This window comes from Salvelinus sp. IW2-2015, linkage group LG8 (genome assembly GCF_002910315.2).
Source record: "Salvelinus sp. IW2-2015 linkage group LG8, ASM291031v2, whole genome shotgun sequence".
In the NCBI taxonomy this organism is placed as follows: domain Eukaryota; kingdom Metazoa; phylum Chordata; class Actinopteri; order Salmoniformes; family Salmonidae; genus Salvelinus; species Salvelinus sp. IW2-2015.
In genome coordinates this window covers 21825418-21850369 of record NC_036848.1, presented here as the reverse complement: position 1 = coordinate 21850369, position 24952 = coordinate 21825418, and the positions used below count along the sequence as shown (strand labels likewise).

General features: G+C 43.2%; 1 protein-coding gene across 1 annotated transcript in view; it reads right to left on the bottom strand.

The window, feature by feature from the left end:
* Positions 1–24952, bottom strand: part of LOC111967591 (transmembrane anterior posterior transformation protein 1 homolog) — a 34508-nt gene that overhangs the window by 7316 nt on the left and 2240 nt on the right. The window contains exons 2-9 of the mRNA XM_023992731.3: positions 22357–22487; positions 10762–10880; positions 3622–3784; positions 2503–2638; positions 2189–2286; positions 2018–2087; positions 1317–1397; positions 266–375 (exon numbers count right to left, since the gene is read on the bottom strand). Coding sequence (XP_023848499.1) covers positions 266–375; positions 1317–1397; positions 2018–2087; positions 2189–2286; positions 2503–2638; positions 3622–3784; positions 10762–10880; positions 22357–22487 — 908 coding nt within the window. The remainder of the gene's footprint in view (positions 1–265; positions 376–1316; positions 1398–2017; positions 2088–2188; positions 2287–2502; positions 2639–3621; positions 3785–10761; positions 10881–22356; positions 22488–24952) is intronic.

The window sequence follows — 24952 nt, the reverse complement described above, 5'->3', positions numbered from 1 at the left end:
TTTTCTTAATCAATTTATTCAGTAGATTAATTGAAATTCTTATTCAAGACATTCAAAAGCGCAATGTATTCCTAATGGGGATTGTTGTATTTGTGAACTGTGAATTTCAATTAATTCCTTGAAGTGGGTGAATTAAAAATGGGATTTGACCTCAAAATACACCGTTCCCTCTTGGTGTGCGACTGTGTGCGACATGAAAGCTTTTCAGTTCCTTTAACTCCAACTCATCGAATCATTAGTTATCATCTGTGTGATCCATCCTTACATCTGCCGTGATCTCGTTGAACTTGGTGATGAAGGCGTGTTTGATGACGTCCACTGCGATCTCTGAGGCGATCACCATGATGACATCAGGTAACAACACCCAGAGATGATCTGGAGACAAGACAACTGACTTGTGAAGTGAATTTCTAAAATCTACACCGTTCTTTCTTTACCTTAACGAAAATCTGGTCTTTTTAAAAAAATGTTTTATTGACTCAAATTGTACATTTAATGATTTCTTGGTTTAATCATATATTGTTTTAGGCTTAGTACAATAAGTTAAACAGTAGTGGATTTGACTTGAACAAAAGATAAAACACAATCTTCATATCCATGTGMTGCAGCAAGTCTGCCCAAAATGGTTGTGGATGAGGTCTAGGTTATGCCATAAGGCTCAGATTCTGTCAGAGTACGACTTGAGCATCATCACCGTTGCTGACATCCCAAATCTATCAGGGCCAGCTGACTTTATTAAGAGAGCTGTCAGATAGCGCGGCCTTACTCTCATCACCTCTGTCCTATCAACATCACAATGTCTTTGGGGGTTGAATGGAACAGCTTAAAAAAAGGGCACCAAGGATCAGGGTGATTTCTTTTTCAACGGTAGCAGTAGCAGCAAACTGTGGGCCTCCTGAGAAGCGGTCTAAGGCAGGGCATCGCAGCGCTAGAGACGTCACTACAGACCCGGGTTCGATCACGGGCTGTATCACAACCGGCTGTGATCGGGGGTCCCATAGGGATTAGCCCAGTGTCGTCCGGGTTAGGGGAGGGATTTGGCCGGGGGGGCTTTACTTGGTTCATTGCGCTCTAGCGACTCCTTGTGGCGGGCCGGGTGCCTGCACGCTTTCCCAGGTGCACAGTGTTTCCTCCAACACGTCGACCTTCGCCTCCTGAGCCCGTCGGGGAGTTGCAGCGATGAGACAAGATCGAAATTGGGGAGAAAACGGGGGTAAAATAAAAAAATCTAAAAATCACCCGTTCCTGTGAACATAATAAAATGGATCCAAGAATTCCCTTTGCATGTTTAGCTGTAGTGTGTGTGAAATGGTTACCTGGGCTCCATGAGAACTGCTCCATGTTCCTGAGGCAAACGATGAGAAGGAGCACGTAGCTGGTGAACCGTTCCTTGATATCTAAAATGCAAATACATACATATTCGTTACTACCTAATACTTAGAATCATGTACCAACATCACTATGTAATATCAACAAAAAAGGGCAGCCATTTTTCCCCATGTACTTTCAAAGCTACATACATKATTTGGCATAAATATCCTATTCGTCGCGATCCTGTGTGGTTTGGAAGCAAGTGTAACTTGCTAAACAGACTGGATCTTCAAAGACGCAAGCAAATTGCAAGAGGGGGGGGGAAATAGGAAATGATTAAAGCTTATTTTCGGGTCCTTGCGTTCCTGCAGAATGACAGCAACAAAGATGAAAACATGCAGCCTGCAGGCACAAAGAGGAAGAGTTCAGGATGCATTTAAATCTATGGCGCATTTCTTTCGTGTTATCAAAGCTGAATAAACAGCTCTGATTGCCGCTTCAAAAGGACGAGAGAGAGAGAGAGAGAGAGAGAGAGAGAGAGAGAAGGCTTAACCCATCGCATAGAAGAAAAAAAAAAGACTCAGAGCGAAGAAAATGTCTAACATGTAGAGCGTTTTGAAATCAGAGAAATAGTGTTAGAAATAATGTCCGTAGCACAATTAAAATGTACAGTGTAATGCCCATGGCACAAGTTACAGTAACTTACCACTGTTGGACATCTGAAAGAGGTTGTTCTTCTCAAACTTCTTGAACACACTTCCTTTGATCTCCACAAACTGTACATGCAGGAAATACAGGAACATGTATTTGAGTGTCCGCTACATTTTAGGATTACGTGTGTGTGTGTGTGTGTGTGTCTGAGTGCGTGCACACTCACGTTGTTGGACATCATGATGGTGAGCAGGGACTTATTGTGGGAGTTGAAAGCCACGTTGAGCGTTGACGCCTGGACCATGATGAGGATGGCATGCAGGACTGAGACAGAGGCTCAGGAAAACACTGAACATGGTGACAATAGCATCGGCTGCAGTAAGGGGTGGGTGTTTGAGTGAGCGTGTGTGCACTCAGATTATTGACATATCATCAAAAAAAACAACAACGCTAACTGAAAGGTGATAGAAGTCGAGGTGTTACAAATTCCTACAGTAGAGTTCTTCCTCTGTGCATTTCCTAGTTCTCCATGAAGGATACAGACGTAGAATACAGCCATGATGAAATGGGGGATGACCCCAATYCTGTCTCTCTTCCTCTCTTTGGGCTCTGTGGCCGTCCAGTAGAGAGCGTCAAGGATGTCTTGGCCAAACGACGAGAACAGCCTGTCGGCTACCTAAACAGGGAAGGCAAGTAGTTCAAGTCAAGTTAAGCATGGGTTAATGATGTGACTTGCGACGTGTAAGTGATACAACGGGTGACAGACTATGACAGATTACCAGCGCTTAACTGTATGTCACTTCTCAAATCAAATTTTATTTGTCACATGCGGCGAATACAACAGGTGTTGTGGGACATCTTGAAGGGACTGATAATGGTGAAATGCTTACTTTACATGCCCTTCACCAACAGTGCAGTTCAAGAAATGGAGTTAAGACAATCATTTACTAGATTAAATAAAGTTCAAAATAAACACAGTAGAATTACATAACAATAACGAGGGTAAATACAGGGGTAACCGGTACCGAGTAAATGTGCGGGGGTACAGGTTAGTCAAGGTAATTTGTACATGTAGGTAGGGGTAAAGTGACTATGCATAGATGATAAAGAGCGAGTAGCAGCAGTGTAAAAACAAAGGGGGGGTGGTCAATGTAAATAGTCCGGGTGGCCATTTGATTAATTGTTCAGCAGTCTTATGGCTTGGGAGTAGAAGCTGTCAAGGAGCAGTTTGGACCTAGACATGGCGATCCAGTACCGCTTGTCGTGCGGTAGCAGAGAGAACGGTCTGACTTACGTGACTTGAGTCTATGACAATTTTTTTGTATGGTTTATATCGGCGCACCCTTAGTTACCAACAACCGGATGCATCCGGTTCAGGGATACAGCTAATTCAACCTAGCTTCCTTTATCGCTGAAAACAGGATGTGGGAACTCCACTCAGACGTCTTTTTACGCCAGCTACAACAATTTRTTCCCTAATAACAACCATTTCAGATGAAACAGGGTATCGAGGCCCTAATCAAATACTTCAGCCAACAATAATAGATTTTCCTTGACGTAGCCCTACTCACTGACCTAACGCGACTGGACCAGTGAAAGCTATAGAGTGGAACCATTTGATCACATTCCTACAACAGCTCTAAATCCAACCCATTGTACCTCCAGCATGTTGTAGATGATGTAGAGTTTGATGACGGACTGTCCCCGGATCAGGTGGTACATCATGCTGTAGTCCACGTAGTGCATCATGGAGTAGCACAGCACCATTATCAGTCCCTTCAAGATGTCACACACCTGGGCCGGCTGCAGCAGGCGAGAGCCACTGGCAGAACACACACACACACACACACACGTTACAAATAGAACCTTGACATACATCTGCATGTACACACACAGCCTAGTCATACATCTGCATGTACTGTATGCATGTACACTACCGGTCAAACGTTTTAGAACACCTACTCATTCAAAGGTTTTTCTTTATTTTTACTATTTTCCACATTGTAGAATAATAGTGAAGACATTGAAACGATGAAATAACACACATGGAATCATGTAGTAACCAAAAAAGTGTTAAATCAAAATACATGTTATATTTGAGATTCTTCAAATAGCCACCATTTGCCTTGATGACAGCTTTGCACACGCTGGGCATTCTCTCAACCAGCTTCACCTGGAATGCTTTTCCAGCAGTCGTGAAGGCGCTCCCACAAATGCTCAGCACTTGTTGGCTGCTTTTCCTTAAGTCTGTGGGACGACTCATCCCAAACCATCTCAATTTGGTTGATGTCGGGAGATTGTGGAGGCCAGATCATCTGATGCAGCACTCCATCGCTCTCCTCCTTGGTAAAATAGCCCTTACACAGCCTGGAGGCGTGTTGGGTCATTGTCCTGTTGAAAAACAAATGATCGTCCCACTAAGCYCAAACCAGATGGGATGGCGTATCACTGCAGAATGCTGTGGATGCCATGCTGGTTAAAATAAAAGAAATCAGACAGTGTCACCAGCAGAGCACCCCCACACCATAACACCTCCTCCTCCATGCTTTACGGTGGGAAATACACATGCGGATATCATCTGTTCAACCACACCATGTCTCACAAAGACACAGGGGATGGAACCAAACATATCCATTTTGGACTCCAGAGCAAAAGACACATTTCCACCGGTCTAATGTTCATTGCTCGTGTTTCTTTGCCCAAGAAAGTCTCTTCTTCTTATTGGTGTCCTTTAGTAGTGGTTTCTTTGCAGCAATTCGACCATGAAGGCCTGATTCACCCAGCCTCCTCTGAACAGTCAATATTGAGATGTGTCTGTTACTTTAACTCTGAAGTATTTATTTGGGCTGCAATTTCTGAGGCTGGTAACTCTAATGAACTTATCCTCTGCAGCAGAGGTAACTCTGGGTCTTCCATTCCTGTGGCGATCCTCATGAGAGCCAGTTTCATCATTGCGCTTGATGGTTTTTGTGACTGAACTTGAAGAAAATGTCAAAGTTCTTAATTTTCTGGATTGACTAACCTTCACACCTAAAAAAATGATGGACTGCCATTTCTCTTGGCTTATTTGAGCTGCCATAATATGGACTTGGTCTTTTACCAAATAGGGTCATCTTCTGTATACCACCCCTACCTTGTCACAACACAACTGATTGGCTCAAACGCATTAAGGAAAGAAATTCCACAAATTAACTTAAGGCACACCTGTTAATTGAAATGCATTCCAGGTGACTACCTCATGAAGCTACAGTTGAAGTCGGAAGTTTACATACACTTAGGTTGGAGTCATTAAAACTCGTTTTTCAACCACTCCACACATTTCTTGTTATCAAACTATAGTCTTGGCAAGTCGGTTAGGACATCTACTTTGTGCATGACACAAGTCATTTTCCCAACAATTGTTTACAGCCAGATTATTTCACTGTATCACAATTCCAGTGGGTCAGAAGTTTACATACACTTAAGTTGACTGTGCCCTTAAACAGAATGGAAAATTCCAGAAAATTATGTCATGGCTTTAGAAGCTTCTGATAGGTTAATTGACATCATTGAGTAAATTGGAGGTGTACCTGTGGATGTATTTCAAGGCCTACCTTCAAACTCAGCCCCTTAATGCATGACATCATGAGAAAATCTAAAGAAATCAGCCAAGACCTCAGAAAAAAAATTGTAGACCTACACAAGTCTGGTTCATCCTTGGGAGCAATTTCCAAACGCCTGAAGGTACCACGTTCATCTGTACAAACAATAGTACGCAAGTATAAACACCATGGGACCACGCAGCCGTCATACCGCTCAGGAAGGAGAAACGTTCCGTCTCCTAGAGATGAACGTACTTTGCTGCGAAAAGTGCAAATCAATCCCAGAACAACAGCAAAAGGACCTTGTGAAGATTCTGGAGGAAACAGGTACAAAAGTATCTATATTCACAGTAAAACGAGTCGTATATCGACATAACCTGAAAGGCCGCTCAGCAAGGAAGAAGCCACTGCTCCAAAACCACCTTATAAAGCCAGACTACGGTTTGCAACTGCACATGGGGACAAAGATCGTACTTTTTGGAGAAATGTCCTCAGGTCTGATGAAACAAAAATAGAACTGTTTGGCCATAATGACCATCGTTATGTTTGGAGGAAAAAGGGGGAGGCTTGCAAGCCAAAGAACACCATCCCAACCGTGAAGCACGGGGGTGGCAGCATCATGTTGTGGGGGTGCATTGCTGCAGGAGGGACTGGTGCACTTCACAAAATAGATGGCATCATGTGGAAGGAAAATGATGTGGATATATTGAAGCAACATCTCAAGACATCAGTCAGGAAGTTAAAACTTGGTCGCAAATGGGTCTTCCAAACGGACAATGACCCCAAGCATACTTCCAAAGTTGTGGCAAAATGGCTTAAGACAACAAAGTCAAGGTATTGGAGTGGCCATCACAAAGCCCTTACCTCAATCCTATAGAACATTTGTCAGCAGAACTGAAAGAGTGTTGCGAGCAAGGAGGCCTAAAAACCTACTCATACACCAGCTCTGTCAGGAGGAATGGGCCAAAATTCACCCAACTTATTGTGGGAAGCTTGTGGAAGGCTACACGAAATGTTTGACCCAAGTTAACAATTTAAAGGCAATGCTACCAAATACTAATTGAGTGATGTAAACTTCTGACCCACTGGGAATGTGATGAAAGAAATAAAAGCTGAAATAAATCATTCTCTCTACTATTATTCTGACATTTCACATTCTTAAAATAAAGGGTGGTCCTAACTGACCTAAAACAGGGACTTTGTAGGAATAAATGTCAGGAATTGTGGAAAGACTGAGTTTAAATGTACTTGGCTAAGGTGTATGTCAACTTCTGACTTCAAATGTAGTTGAGAGAATGCCAAGAGTGTGCAAAGCTGTCATGAAGGCAAAGGGTGGCTATTTGAAGAATCTCAAATCTAAATTATATTTGATTTGTTTAAAACTTTTTGGTTACTACATGATTCTGTATGTGTTTTTCATAGTTATGTCTTCACTATTATTCTACAACGCAGAAATAGTAAAAATAAAGAAAACCCTTGAATGAGTAGGTGTCTAAAACTTTTGACAAGTAGTGTACACACACACCCCTAGTCATACATGCACACAGCCTAGTCATACATTTGCATGTACATGCACACACACAGCCTAGCCACACACTGCATGTACACACACACACAGCAGTCATACATCTGCACGTACTGTATGCACACGTACACACACAGAGCCTAGTCATACATATGTACGCATGTACACACACAATCTAATTACATTAGTGTGCCACAATTTAGTAGGCCTAGTGCTTGTGATTACACTGTTGTGAGATATGACACAGTGAACATTGGATCTTGGTTGGCTGTTAGCTTCATGCACTATTAGGCATAAAGGTCAATGTCAGACAGGAGTCTAGTGTGCCGTGTCAAAGTGGTTTAATACACAGGGGTTGTCAAGGCACCAGTAGAACGACTGTGCTAGGTCTTTTGAGCATCCGGACTATATGTTATTGGCTGATGTAAATGCTGCTCGTTATAAACATTATAATATAAACTTTTGTGAACTCGGTTGATCGGGGTGGATGGAACATTGAACACATTCCGATGATGAGTTGGGGGGGGAGGAGGGGGGGGTGAATGAAGTAGCTAACCAAATCTGTTACATTAACACATATGTAATGTAAGCTACACCAATAATAAGTAGGAGAATCGAAAGTTAAATGGCGCGCAGCATGAGAGCATGCTAGGGGAAGACCGACAAATCCATAGGGCTTTTGAGTCTCTGTTGGGGAGTAGAAGGTCAAGACATGGAGCTAGTTATGTGAAAGGCTACTAAATAGACGGATCTACCGTAGATCTAAGCTAGTATAACTACTGCATACTAGCACCTTAGTCCTTTGCATGCCCACCACTTTACAACGTATTACTCAAACTAAGGCAGGATTTCAAATCGATTGCAGACGGTGGATTTCTGGACAGCGCTTTCAAGCGTGTGTTTGATTTGTACAGCAGCCCGTCCCGAATGGATGGAGCTGACTTTGCGATATTCAAGAATCCACTACCTGCAATAGATTGAATAACGGCATAAAACCCCACAAATGAGACTATCCATCAAACACCCTCACCTTGGTGAACTTAAAGAAGACGTTGCCAAAAAAGCTTCCTAAAAGGGAGTGGGAGGGGGAGAAAAAACAACAACACACCTTTTAAGATTTCTCAATGCCTGCGGTAAGACTTAGAATAACCATTCACAAGGGGATCGGCCGGGGAGGTGCAAAACGTCGCAGTAGCTCAGTCTGTCTGTCGGGAGGTTATTTTGGGAAGGTGGCAGTGACGCTGGGGTGAGAGAGAGGGGCTTGAGTTCAGACAGTGCAAATTAGAATTCTTTAAAATCAGGTGTCTGATCTACTTCCCAAATTGTGTGCATTGAAGTATGAAGGGACGCAAACAACATCAGCGTCATAATCTTCGTTATCATAAAAGTTATGGCAAGATGGACTTCGGGTCACTGTTGATTGTTGATAAATACTGGGGGGCCTGGAAGATTTCTTTCACTTATTCAATCATTTAGAGATCAGTGATAACCTCAAAAGAGAGGAAGAAGGAAGCATATGCTATTTCATATGCCAATTCATACTGGGGCATAAACAAGAAGAATTCACTGCTGGTGCTCTGGCACCCTCTACTGGCCGCACTCAGACACAGCACTTTGGCACATTCTAGTGGACCTTCGCAGAGGAGTGACCAGTGAATGACCCATAACATGACACTGCTTAGGCTATTAAAGTAAAACGCACGATGAGAGAGAGTGTACTCTCTGTCCTGCCAGTGTATGTTAGTGAATGCCAGGCCCTGTGTAACCCTGTTCCCCTGGCACAGGCACCAGCCATCACCATGAATCTGATAGCCCCCTAGCTGACTAACTGCAGCTCAGGCCAACAACAGAGGTGTGTGTGTATATAAAGGTCAGTCATGCTTCGCTGCCATGCAGACAGACACAAAAGGGCATGCTGCATCATCAAACGGCTCTCACAAAGGCCACAGCCATCAGCGCTGAGCTGTGCTGTGTGAGAGGAACAGTTTTTCAGGACAAAGTACTGGAATACGTGTTATTAGCGGAGGTGTGGAGTTTTGGCTAAGCCTCTCTTGGGGCATCTCAGATCTGAAAGATTGAGTGTGCCGACAGCTGTTGGTCAGTTAAGACATCGTTTTAACTATTGAAATAACAATACATCATCTTTGGCCTTACACGACTTCAAAAAAATGACAGGGTAAGGTCAAAACACCCCCAAAAAATGACACTCAAAGATATAGGAGTGGACGTCGCAAATAACCTTTGCAATTCATACTCATTTTCTGTATAGAGAGTGGATAAGGTACATTAAAATGTTTTCAAGCTAAGGAATTCAAAACAGCACATCTTGAACTCTGGAGTGCCATTTGAGGTGTGGTCAAACATCACTTATCAGTTCATTTTTTGTGGTATGTTTACCTAGAAAATACCTCAGTAAAGCTAGTAGTCAGTCACAGTGCCTGAATACGGCTTCTGTGTCCGTGTGGGGATTGAGAGAGTGAGGGTGCTGAAACTCGAGGCGTAGCGAGCTCAAGCCATCTGTCGACGCAGTGCCTTTTACTGAGCATCTGCAGCGCACAGCTATCGCCCATCCACTACCACAGGCCCTCGCAAGCTGCAGGCCTCCATACAAATAAAAACAGCTACTGCTTTCCCTTCAGTTAGGCCTACATACTCTGACATTATGCATACCGTACACACTCTGGAGAGAGATTGTTCAGACAGGAGTCCTCAAGCAAGCAGGGAGAACGGCACATTGTTGGTGTGTTGTAATTTGATGTCAAGCATTTCAACAAGACTGGAGCTTTCATATACCGTGGGAAATCGGTTTGGTGGGCCAGTCTTGAAGAAACCATGTCCACTATGTATATGAGCCCTTGCAGGGAAAGCGTACAGTTTAGTATACGTGTTGCCGTGGCGAGCACAGCCCTGTTTGTGAACACTACTTAATCCAAAATGGCGCCTCAGTGGCTTTAGCACGGAGCATGAAGAACACAGCACAAAGCTGCATATCAGGACAAACAAGATGGAGAAACTCTATTTCATATAAATGATAAAGCTGTGGCAGACGTGAGACTAGCGTACCTGCTCCGATTGCAGTAGGGGCATACGTTTGCCCTGCAGGGAAAGAAGGCAAGGGAAGAAAGTGACCTTGGTACAGACCAGTCACAGGCAAACCGAGTGATTACAATACTTACTGTAAAGTATACATAAACCTAGCTTACGTATGTATCCGTCTTCTGAAGGGCCAAATTCTAACTAGATACACTACATGCAAATCTCACTGATATCAGGGCGTGATTTACATGAACGTTTGAGTGACACACTCAAAGTTAGGATTATGCCCCAAGTGCAATTCACTTGGGGACCTAGGTCTATTTTCTGGGAAAGCTGGGTGATATATTGCCCTATACATGTTTCCCCATTTACCACTCCTGTTGTAAACTTAAATTCCAAGAACATAGTGCAAAGAATGATCTGTCATAGATAGATATGGTAGTGGTCACAAAACACAGATATTTACAATCGAATCATGCAGTGTTTCTTTGTCAGTGCCAGAGCTGCGTTCAGCAGGGCACCACATTGCGGAACGTTCAGATAGAAACACATCTGGTAGAACAGACACGCATTTCAGATCCATTCACGGCATTTCTATCTGCAACGTTCAGTACGGTGCACCCAGTGAAACGTGACCCAGAGTGTGTGTGGGCTCACCCGAGGCTGCAGCAGGGCAGGGTGAGGAGGTGTAGCAGGGCCAGCAGCACCCGGAGGGGAAGCAGCGTGAACACGTAGAGGAAGGCATCCAGACACAGGAAGAAGCCAAAGATCATCAGCTGTAGGGTAGAACACAACACACACAGGTAAGACATGGCTGCTTGATCCCACCTACAAATAGAGCCAGTGTCTGCGTGTGTGTGTGTGTGTCACTACGAAGGCAATGTGTAAGTTTAGAGCGTCAGTGTTCGTGTCTCTCTATCTCTACAGAATGGCATGTTTTTGTGTTGACAGGGCAAGCCATATATACAGAGCAAAAATATAAAACGCAACATGCAACAATTTCAAAGATTTTACTGAGTTACAGTTCATATATAAAAGGAAATCAGTCAATTTAAATAATTCAATTAGACCCTAATCTAGGGATTTCACATGACTGGGAATACATATATGCATCTGTTGGTCACAGATACCTTAAAAAAAAGGTAAGGGTGTGGATCAGAAAACCAGTCGGTATCTGGTGTGACCACCATTTACCTCGTGCAGCGCGACAAGTCTCCTTTGCATAAAGTTGATCATGCTGTTGATTGTGGCCTTTGGAATGTTGTCCCATTCTTTTTCAATGGCTGTGCGAAGTTGCTGGATATTGGCAAGAACTGGAACACACTGTCATATGTCGATCCAGAGCATTCCAAACGTGCTCAATGGGTGACATGTCTGGTGAGTATGCAGGCCATGGAAGATCTGGGACATTTTCAGCTTCCAGGAATTGTGTACAGATCCTTGCGACATGGGGCCGTGCAATATCACGCTGAAACATGAGGTGGRGGATGAATGGCACGACAATGGGCTTCAGAATCTCGTCAGGGTATCTCTGTGCATTCAAATTGACATAGATAAAAATGCAATTGTGTTRGTTGTGTGTAGCTCATGCCTGCCCATACCATAACCCCACCGCCACTATGGGGCACTCGGTTCCCAGCGTTGACAACAGCAAAACGCTTGCCCGCACAACYCCATACACGGGGTCTGTCATCTGCCCAGTGCAGTTTAAACCAAGATTCATCTGTGAAGAGCACACTTCTCCAACGTGCCAGTGGCCATCGAAGGTGAGAATTTTGCCCACTGAAGTCAGTTACGATGCCGAACTGCAGTCAGGTCAAGACCCTGGTGAGGATGACGAGCCCGCAGGTCAGCTTCTCTGAGACGGTTTCTGACAGTTCGCGCAGAAATTCTTCAGTTGTGCAAACCCACAAACATCAGCTGTCCAGGTGACAATCCCGCAGGTGAAGAAGCCGGATGTGGAGGTCCTGGGCTGGCGTTGTTACACGTGGTCTGCAGTTGTGAGGCCGGTTGGACAAACTGCCAAATTCTCTAAAATGATGTTGTAGGCACTTATGGTTGAGAAATGAACATTCAATTTGCTGGCAACAGCTCTGGTGGACAATTCTGCAGTCAGCATTCCAATTGCAAACTCCTTCAAAACTTGAGGAATCTGTGGCCTTGTGTTGTGTTACAAAACTGCATATTGTCCCCAGCACAAGGTGCACCTGTGTGTAATGATCATGTTGTTTAATCATGATCAGGTGGATGGATAATCTTGGCAAAGGCAAGATGTATCATCTTTGACCTTCTGTTACTTTCGCACTCATCATTATTCACGATTCATTCAGGATTATATGTAATCACAGTACAGTAGCATCCACATTAATGTAGAAGTGTTTAGAAAAAAATATTCTTATTTACAATAAAAGGTTACACCAAAATGACACAATACATTATTTACCTGACAAAATGACTACCGACCCATAGCATTCACATCTGTAGCCATGAAGTGCTTTGAAAGGCTGGTCATGGGTCACATCAACACCATTATCCCAGAAACCCTAGACCCACTCCAATTTGCATACCACCCTAACAGATCCACAGATGATGCAATCTCAATTGCACTCCACACTGCCCTTTCCCACCTGGACAAAAGGAACACATATGTGAGAATGCTATTCATTGACTACAGCTCAGCGTTCAACCCCATAGTGCCCTCAAAGCTCATCAATGAGCTAAGGACCCTGGGACTAAACATCTCCCTCTGCAACTGGATCCTGGACTTTGACGGGCTGCCCCCCCAGGTGGGTAGGTAACAACACATCAGCCACGCTGATCCTCAACATAGGGGCCCCTCAGGGGTGCGTGTTCCGTCCCCTCCTGTACTCCCTGTTCACTCATGACTGCACAGCCAGGCACGGCTCCAACACCACAATTAAGTTTGCTGATGACAACAGTGGTAGGCCTGATCACCGACAACGATGAGACAGCCTATAGGGAGGTCAGAGGCCTGGCCGTGTGGTGCCAGGACAACCTCTCCCACAACGTGATCAAGAAAAAAGAGATGATTGTGGACTACAGGAAAAGGAGTACCGAGCACGCCCCCATTCTCATCAACGGGGCTGTAGTGGGAGCAGGTTGGGAGCTCCGCCATCCCCCAAAAAACTATTATTATCTATTCATAGTCACTTTAATAACTCTACTTACATGTACAGTTGAAGTCAGAAGTTTACATACACTTATGTTGGAGTCATTAAAACTTGTTTTTCAACCACTCCACACATTTCTTGTTAACAAACTATAGTTTGGGCAAGTTGGTTAGGACATCTACTTTGTGCATGACATAAGTCATTTTTCCAACAATTGTTTACAGACAGATTATTTCAGTTATAATTCACTGTATCACAATTCCAGTGGGTCAGAAGTTTACATACACTAAGTTGACTGTGCCTTTAAACAGCTTGGAAAATTCCAGAAAATGATGTCATGGCTTTAGAAGCTTCTGATAGGCTAATTGACATAATTTGAGTCAATTGGAGGTGTACCTGTGGATGTATTTCAAGGCCTACCTTCAAACTCAGTGCCTCTTTGCTTGACATCATGGGAAAATCAAAAGAAATCAGCCAAGACCTCAGTAAAACATTGTCTGGTTCATCCTTGGGAGCAATTTCCAAACGCCTGAAGGTACCACGTTCATCTGTACAAACAATAGTATGCAAGTATAAACACCATGGGACCACTCAGGCGTCATACCGCTCAGGAAGGAGACGCGTTCTGTATCCTAGACATGAACGTACTTTGCTGCGAAAAGTGCAAATCAATCCCAGAACAACAGCAAAGGACCTTGTGAAGATGCTGGAGGAAACAGGTACAAAAGTATCAAGATCCACTGTAAAACGAGTCCTATATCGACATAACCTGAAAGGCCGCTCAGCAAGGAAGAAGCCACTGCTCTAAAACCACCATAGAAAAGCCAGACTATGGCAACTGCACATGGGGACAAAGATCGTACTTTTTGGAGAAATGTCCTCTGGTCTGATGAAACAAAAATAGAACTGTTTGGCCATAATGACCATCATGTTTGGAGGAAAAAGGGGGAGGCTTGCAAGCCGAAGAACACCATCCCAACCGTGAAGCACGGGGGTGGTAGCATCATGTTGTGGGGGTGCTTTACTGCAGGAGGGACTGGTGCACTTCACAAAATAGATGGCGTCATGAGGAAGGAAAATTATGTGGATATATTGAAGCAACATCTCAAGACATCCGTCAGGCAGTTAAAGCTTGGTCGCAAATGCGTCTTCCAAATGGACAACGACCCCAAGCATACTTCCAAAGTTGTGGCAAAATGGCTTAAGGACAACAAAGTCAAGGTATTAGAGGATTAAATGTCAGGAATTGTGAAAAACTGAGTTTAAATGTATTTGGCTAAGGGGTAAGTAAACTTCCGACTTCTTCAACTGTACATATTACCTCAATTACCTCGACTAACCGGTGCCCCCACACATTGAATCTGTACTGGTACCCCCTGTATATAGCCTAGCCTCTCTATTGTCATTTTACTGCTGCTCTTTAACTACTTGTTACTTTTACTTCTTATTCATATTTTTTAAACTGCATTCTTGGTTAGGGGTTTGTAAGTACGCATTTCACTGTCTACAACTGTTGTGTTCGGCGCGTGTGACTAATAACATTATTTGATTCMATTGGGAACAAAATAATCTGAAACCCCACCAAAACGAACTGCGAAGGCATCCAACATGTTTGTAGAGTCACAAGCTTGATGTAGTCATTGCTTGCTGGGAATATGAGACTGAATACTAAACCTTTGACTACTTTATTTATACGAATTCAATATGTTTTGTATTACTTTCTCTGAGCAATTGTATTAGTATAAAATAATTTCCCAATTTTTCTTGCATACAATGTAGCTCAGTATTTGAATGATTTATTTTATACTGTCATTATTGCTCATCTTTATCAAGGCCAAGGGTGACAATAATTTCAGACCCCACGGTACCTTCTCAAAAGGCAAATGCCATATCATCTCATGATGAGAGGGAGGGAAGTGCGTGAGCTCCAGTGTGTCCTGCATTAGCCTCACAAACACCAGCAGTCAGGGGGTTGCAACACTTCCTGTTTCCCACCAGGAAGTAGGTAGTGGCAGTTGGGTTGGCTAACAGAGTCACAAGTCATCCTTTCATTGGCCTGTCACTTGCTGGGGGAACTTCAGCTACTCCAGGCAGAGCTTCTAGAGCCAGAAGGTCACAATGCTCGGTTTACACACATTCCTCAGTTGCCAAAGACTTGGAATGATATAGCTAACCAATGAGGGTTAGAGTGGGGACGTAGATTAGGCTAGGTGACGACTGATCTTCACTGACGTTCACTGTCTCAATGTGAATGTCTGTAGGAGCACTCTTGCCCAAGGGCAAAATCGAAAATGAAAAATTGCAAATGTGATGGTTGAGGTCCATTTGATATCCATATTAACAGTAGTCCCAGAATAGTACCTCAAGGCACATACAAGGGTGGTATCAATGTTTGAGGAGACTGAGATGTAGGCGAGTCAGGCTGCCTCTTTCTGGGATCAGACTCTAGTGCAGAGGTTTATTACTCCCAGATGAGTTTAGGGGAATGTTTGTTTATATTCTCAATGGAATGTGTTACAACATCACCATCTAGTGGTAGTATAGAGACACTAAATCAGCCGTATTACGGCTATGACAGCATACTGAAAAACATTGTGTTGCAATAGGCAATACATCATGCAAGTGACGTGGCAAGTAGCCTTGTAGTTTTTGAATTTTGTAGGTCTACACACMATTCTTTGTAGATCAATACAAATGACCGATTTGTGTCAACTGTATAATAAACGCTATGTGAACATCAATACAAAAATAGAATAAGAATAACTTACTTTCACTGCTCTTGGAAACACCAGATGTACCAGGACATTATCAAGGGCAACGCTGAACAAACACTGCTGGACTGACCTTTGTGTGTGGTTATACCTCTGGGTCTCTGTTTGTGTGTGTGTGTGAGTGTGTGAGTGTGTGTGTGTATATAGGTGCCTGAGCAACGGAGAAAACAGAAGCAGCTGCATCACCACTTTCAAAATAGGGGTGAAAACATGTTTTTGCACACCCACTTTTTTACCAGAATATTACAAAGATCCATTYGGTAATTTGTCGTTTTCATTGATTAATATTGTTTTGAGCTGGTCTGTATTAAAATAGATATGTCCATTTTATATATGATATAATTAATTATATATAATTATATKAAAAAGATGAATGGTTTTGACCTTGTTTTGCTCCTGCGCACACCGTTTACAGTGCACTTAAAAAGCACTAGTTGCACCACTGAGGTTTAAAATGAAAAAAAGCAACTGCAAAATAAAATAGCTTTTCTATTTCGTTGTGCTGTTACATTTGTATCGTTGTTTCATGTCCGAAGGTGTTGGTCCAATGGTGTTGTCACATATAATTTGAGCTGTGTGCACCATGAGCAAATTCATTGTATTATCTCACTTTGCCTGTTACATTTACATTTACATTTAAGTCATTTAGCAGACGCTCTTATCCAGAGCGACTTACAAATTGGGTTAAAACCATTATGAGCACATGCATGTCTGATTAGGCTTTGTTGTAGCGCAGACTGACTCGGAGTAACCTTCCATTGACCTACCTAAGGTTGTACCTTAGCAGAAAACTGCATGTCCGGTAGCTCGTGGGCTGTTAATGAGTAGCTCGCAAGTAGATAGTGAGAAATAATCAGTAGGCCTAATAATTTAACCCCATTCTGCATTTTTGTCATCTATACCCCAACTTAAATAAGTTAAAATCACATTGTTCAAAAAAAGTTACAATTATTGAGTGACAGGTTGGCGCAAAATCGGTATCTCTGCGGCGCTGTACCAYCACCATGGACAGAGCACGCCACGGAGTGCGTGCGAGTTTGTGTGTAGGGGGACTATAGAAAGCCACTGGGTGGTTAGGTACGACTCCTTTGGGTCTCCATAAAAAAAATTGTTTAGAACTTTGCTCATCTGTGGTGGGCTACGTGAATAACGTGGAAGGGTAAGTGAATAACGTGGAAGGGTACGTGAATAACGTGATACGCCTCCGCCTGTAATATTTKATTTATAAAGGACGGGTCAAGTTTACAGTTGAAGGTGCTTCACTCAACTCTGCCTTACGCCCCACCACTACAGAGTTTAGTTAGCTTCTTAGCTAGCTATAAAAGGCATTCGTGTTATTAGCCTATTTAAAAGCTCTAACCAGCTAATCTGACACTGCCAATACTTATGTAAATGTGATATCAGTTTATTTTGTATACATTTGCAAAAAAACATTTAAAACCTGTTTTGCTTTATCAGTAAGGGGTATTGTGTGTAGATTGATGAGGAAAATAACTATATACACTGCTCAAAAAAATAAAGGGAACACTTAAACAACACAATGTAACTCCAAGTCAATCACACTTCTGTGAAATCAAACTGTCCACTTAGGAAACAACACTGATTGACAATAAATGTCACATGCTGTTATGCAAATGGTATAGACAAAAGGTGGAAATTATAGGCAATTAGCAAGACACCCCCAATAAAGGAGTGATTCTGCAGGTGGTGACCACAGACCACTTCTCAGTTCCTATGCTTCCTGGCTGATGTTTTGGTCACTTTTGAATGCTGGCGGTGCTTTCACTCTAGTGGTAGCATGAGACGGAGTCTACAACCCACACAAGTGGCTCAGGTAGTGCAGCTCATCCAGGATGGCACATCAATGCGAGCTGTGGCAAGATGGTTTGCTGTGTCTGTCAGCGTAGTGTCCAGAGCATGGAGGCYCTACCAGGAGACAGGCCAGTACATCAGGAGACGTGGAGGAGGCCGTAGGAGGGCAACAACCCAGCAGCAGGACCGCTACCTCCGCCTTTGTGCAAGGWGGAGCACTGCCAGAGCCCTGCAAAATGACCTCCAGCAGGCCACAAATGTGCATGTGTCAGCATATGYTCTCACAAGGGCTCTGAGGATCTCATCTCAGTGAATTACCCTATGTACCTTGTAGCCTATATTAATTGCAAATTGGCCTTGCTTCAGTGTGTAGGGTGCCGTCCATCATGCGGATACAGTGCAGCGGAGATGGGCTCCGTATTTCACACCTTACCTACCACTTCAAAAGCACTCAGTGGTCTCGGAGTCTCTGCGTTTTAACTTTGTTTATTGCGGTAGTGTGATATAACTCCCCTAGCTACACAATGAGATAGCCAGCCTGACAGCTTAGTGGAGTCTGCCACTAGCYCAGTCAGTGTAGTCAGCTCAGCTATCCCCATTGATCGGTGTCTGTGCCTCAATCTAGGATGGGCAAAACTAAACATGGCAGTGTTCGCCTTACCAATCTCACTGAAATAAACACCTCCTCCAATCCTGTCATTATTGAAAGAGATTGTGATATCTCACATCTCAAAATAGGGCTACTTAATGTTAGATCCCTCACTTCCAAGGCAGTTATAGTCAATGAACTAAGCACTGATCATAATCTTGATGTGATTGGCATGACTGAAACATGGCTTAAGCCTGATGAATTTGCTGTGTTAAATGAGGCCTGTCCTCCTGGTTACACTAGTGACCATATCCCCGCACATCCCGCAAAGGCAGAGGTGTTGCTAACATTTACGATAGCAAATTTCAATCTACAAAAAAAACAACTTGCGTTTTCATCTTTTGAGCTTCTAGTCATGAAATCTATGCAGGCTACTCAATCACTTTTTATAGCTACTGTTTACAGGCCTCCTGGGCCGTATACAGCGTTCCTCACTGAGTTCCCTGAATTCCTATCGGATCTTGTAGTCATTCTAATTTTTGGTGACTTTTATATTCACATGGAAAAGTCCACAGACCCACTCCAAAAGGCTTTCGGAGCAATCATCGACTCTGTGGGTTTTCTCCAACATGTCTCCGGACTCACTGCCACAGTCATACTCTGGACCTAGTTTTGTCCCGTGGAATAAATGTTGTGGCTCTTAATGTTTTTCCTCATAATCCTGGACTATCGGACCACCATTTTATTGCATTTGCAATCGCAACAAATAATCTGCTCAGACCCAACCCAAGGTATAAATATAAATTCTGCTTTAAAATTATGCTATAAATTCTCYGACAACGCAAAGATTCCGAGATGCCCATCCACCTACCCAAGGATGTTAGGTGGTTAACTCATTTTTGTACTCTAACTGAGGAACTCAATTTAACCTTGCGTAATACCCTAGACACAAATCGGCACCCCTAAACACAAAAAATATTTGTCATGAGAAACTAGCTACCTGGTATACAGAAAATACCTGAGCCCTGAAGCAAGCTTCCAGAAAATTGGAACGGAAATGGCGCTACATGAAACTGGAAGTCTTCCGACTAGCTTGGAAAGACAGTACCGTACAGTATCGAAGWGCCCTCACTGCCACTCGATCATCCTATTTTTCCAACTTAATTGAGGAAAATAAGAACAATCCAAAATGTATTTTTGATACTGTCGCAAAGCTAACTAAAAAGCAGCATTCCCCAAGAGAAGATGGCTTTCACTTCAGCAGTGATAAATTCATGAAATTCATGAACGAAAAGATCATGATCATTAGAAAGAAAATTACAGACTCCTCTTTAAATCAGAGTATTTCTATAAAGTTCAGTTGTCCTGAGTCTGCACAACACTGCCAGGACCTAGGATCAAGAGAGACACTCAAGTTCTTTAATCCTATATACCTTGACACGTTGATGAAAATAGTCATGGCCTCTAAACCTTCAAGCTGCATACTGGACCCTATTCCAACTAAACTACTGAAAGAGCTGCTTCCTGTGCTTGGCCCTCCTATGTTGAACATAATAAACGGCTCCCTGTCCACCAGATGTGTACCAAACTCACTAAAAGTGGCAGTAATAACGCCTCTCTTGAAACATTTTGAAAAAGCTGTTGCGCAGCAACTCACTGCCTTCCTGAAGACAAACAATGTATACAAAACGCTTCAGTCTAGTTTCAGACCCCATCATAGTACTGAGACTACACCTGTGAAGGTGGTAAATGATTCGGGAACTTAATATGTTAACTTTCACTGCTATGCGGACGACACACAGCTGTACATTTCGATGAAACATGGTGAAGCCCCAAAATTGCCCTTCCTGGAAGCCTGTGTTTCAGACATAAAGGGGGTGGATAGCGGCACATGTTCTACTTTTAAACTCGGACAAAACAGAGATGCTAGTTCTAGGTCCCAAGAAACAAAGAGATCCTCTGTTGAATCTGATAATTATTCTTGATGGTTGTACAGTTGTCTCAAATAAAACTGAAGGACCTCGGCGTTACTCTGGACCCAGATCTCTCTTTTGACGAACATATCAAGACTGTTTCAAGGAGAGCTTTTTACATCTACGTAACATTGCAAAAATCTATAACTTTCTGTCCAAAAATGCAGAAAAATGAATCCATGCTTTTGTCACTTCTAGATTAGACTACTGCAATGCTCTACTTTCCGGCTACCCGGTTAAAGCACTAAATAAACTTCAGTTAGTGCTAAACACGGCTGCTAGAATCTTGACTAGAACCAAACATTTGTATCATATTACTCCAGTGCTAGCCTCTCTACACGGGATTCCTGTTAAGGCTAGGGCTGATTTCAAGGTTTTAGTGCTAACCTACAAAGCATTACATGGGCTTGCTCCTACCCATCTTTCCGATTTGGTCCTGGCGTAGACGCTGCCGTACAGTAAAAGTGGTCAAAGTGGTCACAGGCCTCCTTACTGTCCCTAGAATTTCTTAACAAACAGCTGGAGGCAGGGCTTTCTCCAATAGAGCTCCATTTTTATGGAATGTTCTGCCTATCCATGTGAAAGACACAGACTCGGTCTCGACCATTCAATCTTTATTGAAGACTCACCTCTTCAGTAGGTCCTATTATTGAGTGTAGTCTGCCCCAGGAGTGTGAAGGTGAACGGAAAGACAATGGAGCAACGAACCGCCCTTGCTGTCTCTGCCTGGCCGGTTCTCCTCTCTCCACTGGGATTCTCTGCCTCAAACCCTATTACYGGGGCTGAGTCACTGGCTAACTGGTGCTCTTCCATACCGTCCCTAGGAGGGGTGCGTCTCTTGAGTGGCGTGAGTCACTGACGTGATCAACCTGTCTGGGTTGGCGCCCCCCTCGGGTTCGTGCCGTGGGGGAGATCTTCATGGGCTGTACTCGGCCTTGTCTCAGGATAATAAGTTGGTGGTTGAAGATATATCTCTAGTGGTGTGGGGGCTAGCTTTGGCAAAGTGGGTGGGGTTATACCCTGCCTGTTTGGCCCTGTCTGGGGGGTTTCGTTGGATGGGGCCACAGTGTCTCCCGACCCCTCCAGTCTCAGCCTCCAGTATTTATGCTGCAATAGTTTGTGTCGGGGGCTAGGGTCAGTCTGTTATATCTGGAGTATTTCTGTGTGAATTGAAGTCTCTCGCTCTCTCTCTCAGGAACTGATTCCCTGGGACCATGCCTCAGGACTACCTGGCCTGATGACTCCTTGCTGTTCCCTGTCCACCTGGTCGTACTGCTGCTCCAGTTTCAACTGTTCTGCCTGCGGCTATGGAACCCTGACCCGTTCACCGGACGTGCTTCCTTGTCCCAGACCTCCTGTTTTCAACTCTCTAGAGACAGCAGGTGCGGCAAAGATACTCTGAATGATCGGCTATGAAAAGCCAACTGACATTTACTCCTGAGGTGCTGACCTGTTGCACCCTCTACAACCACTGTGATTATTATCTGACCCTACTGGTCATCTATGAACATCTGTTATAATCTCCAGCCCTCATAGCCTAGTTCCTCTCTAGGTTTCTTCCTAGGTTCRGGCCTTTCTAGGGAGTTTTTCGTAGCCACCGTGCTTCTACACCTGCATTTCTTGCTGTTTGGGGTTTTAGGCTGGGTTTCTGTACAGCACTTTGTGACATCGGCTGATGTAAGAAGGGCTTTATAAATACATTTGATTGATATAAGCAGAATTCAAGATAATTCATATGCAAGAACCCACCAAAATTGTTCCCCCTCACCGATTTCAACTGCCCCCTTAGTCACTTTATCCTGGCGCCGGTTCTGTCTGGTTGGCTTGGTAATTAATATTGACCAAATTAGTCATTTCTACCCTCTTTCGCATCAAATATGCATGCTGCTGAGACAAGTAAAATTGTAAACATTCATGGTGACAGTGCTTCAAACAACAGTGTGAAAAAAAGTCAAGGGGGTCTCTACTGTACCTACCTTTTCCAGTTCTCTGGGAATGCGCATGCATGTGTACACTCGCTCTCTGCGCTCGGTGTATTTCGCTTCGTTGTGCTCCAGGAAGTAGCCACGGGTCAGCTCAGCACACATGAAGCGAGCCAGCGACGGATCTGGAATAACACGATGACAACACTTAGCGCTATGTTACAACAAGGCTATTGTCGCTCCAGTTTGCATTACTGTATTTTGGTAAGATAGCTGTGTGTACGCATGGTTATCAACATAATGGCCAAAATACACAGTACCAGTCAAAAGTTTGGACACACCTACTCATTCAAGGGTTTTTCTTTATTTTRTACTATTTTCTACATTGTAGCATAATAGTGAAGACATCAAAACTATGAAATAACACATATGGAATCATGTAGTAACCAATATATATTTTATATTCTTCAAAAGTAGCCACCCTTTGCCTTGACAGCTTTGCACTCTTGGCCTTCTCTCAACCAGCTTCACCTGGAATGCTATTCCAAAAGTCTTGGGAGTTCCCACATATGCTGAGCACTTGTTGGCTGCTTTTCCTTCACTCTGCAGTCCAACTCACCCCAAACCATCTCAATTGAGTTGAGGTCGGGTGATTGTGGCCAGGTCATCTGATGCAGCACTCCATCACTCTCCTTCTTGGTCAAATAGCCCTTACACAGCCTGGAGGTGTGTTTTGGGTCATTGTCCTGTTAAAAAACAAATGATAGTCCCACTATGCCCAAACCAGATGGGATGGCGTATCGCTGCAGAATGCTGTGGTAGCCATGCTGATTAAGTGTGCCTTGAATTCTAAATAAATCAGAGCGTCACCAGAAAAGAACCCCACACTATCACACCTCCTCCTCCATGCTTCATGGTGGGAACCACACATGCGGAGATCATCCAATCACATACTCTGTGTCTGACAAAGACATGGAAGTTGGAACCCAAAATCTCAAATTTGGACTCATCAGACCAAAGGACAGATTTCCACCGGTCTAATGTCCATTGCTCGTGTTTCTTGGCCCATGCAAGTCTCTTCTTCTTATTCGTGTCCTTTAGTAGTGGTTAATTTGATTCACGCAGTCTTCTCTGAACAGTTGATGTTGAGGTGTGTCTGTTACTTGAACTCTGTGAAGCATTTATTTAGGCTGCAATTTCTGAGACTGGTAACTCAAATGAACTTATCCTCTGCAGCAGAGGTAACTATGGGTCTTCCATTCCTGTAGCAGTCCTCATGAGAGCCAGTTTCATCATAGCACTTGATGGTTTTTGCGACTGCACTTAAAATAAACTTTCAAAGTTCGGATTGACTGACCTTCATGTCTTAAAGTAATGATGGACTGTCTTTTCTCTTTGCTTATTTTAGCTGTTCTTGCCATAATATGGACTTGGTCTTTTACTAAATTGGGCTATCTTTTGTATACCACCCCTACCTTGTCACAACACAACTGATTGGCTCAAACGCAATAAGAAGGAAATACATTCCACAAACTAACTTAACAAGGCACACCTGTTTATTGAAACGCATTCCAGGTGACTACCTCAAGAAGCTGGTTGAGAGAATGCCAAGAGTGTGCAAAGCTGACATCAAGGCAAAGGGTGGCTACTTTGAAGAATCTCAAATATATTTTGATTTGTTTAACACTTTTTTTTCTTACTACATGATTTCATATGTTATTTCATAGTTTTGATGTCTTCACTATTATTCTACAATGCGGAAAATAGTAAAAATAAAGATTAATCCTGGAATGAGTTGGTGTGTCCAAAGTTGACTAGTACTGTATGTGTGCCAACTGTGGGAAGCTCGACACAGAAAACAAAATATGTCCTAAAAAATAAGCATAATGTAGCCAAATAAGTATTCATATAAGAACAGAGCCAACTGAATTAAAATGCCACTTTATCCCTCATGCTTATCTAACATACTTGCTAAGGCTTTCGGTATGAGGAAAACTGAGCTACAGTGGCAGTCTCATTAATTACCATTCCACTTAGTAAGTTATGAAGTAAAGTACACAGCCTACTGGTATGCTGCACTTTTAAATAACACTTTTAAAGAACATAATACTTATGTTATGCAATAAAATGCAAATTAATTACTTAAAAATCATACAATGTGATTTTCTGGATTTTTGTTTAGATTCCGTCTCTCTGTACCTATGATAAAAATTACAGACCTCTACATGCTTTGTAAGAAGGAAAACCTGCAAAATCGGCATTGTATCAAATACTTGTTCTCCCCACTGTATGTATGCATGTATGTATGTATGTATGTACAGTATATCACAAAAGTGAGTACACCCCTCACATTTTTGTAAATATTTGAGTATATCTTTTCATGTGACAACACTGAAGAAATGACACTTTGCTACAATGTAAAGTAGTGAGTGTACAGCTTGTATAACAGTGTAAATTTGCTGTCCCCTCAAAATAACTCAACACACAGCCATTAATGTCTAAACRGCTGGCAACAAAAGTGAGTACACCCCTAAGTGAAAGTGTCCAAATTGGGCACAAAGTGTCAATATTTTGTGTGGCCACCATCATCTTCCAGCACTGCCTCAACCCTCTTGGGCATGGAGTTCACCAGAGCTTCACAGGTTGCCAC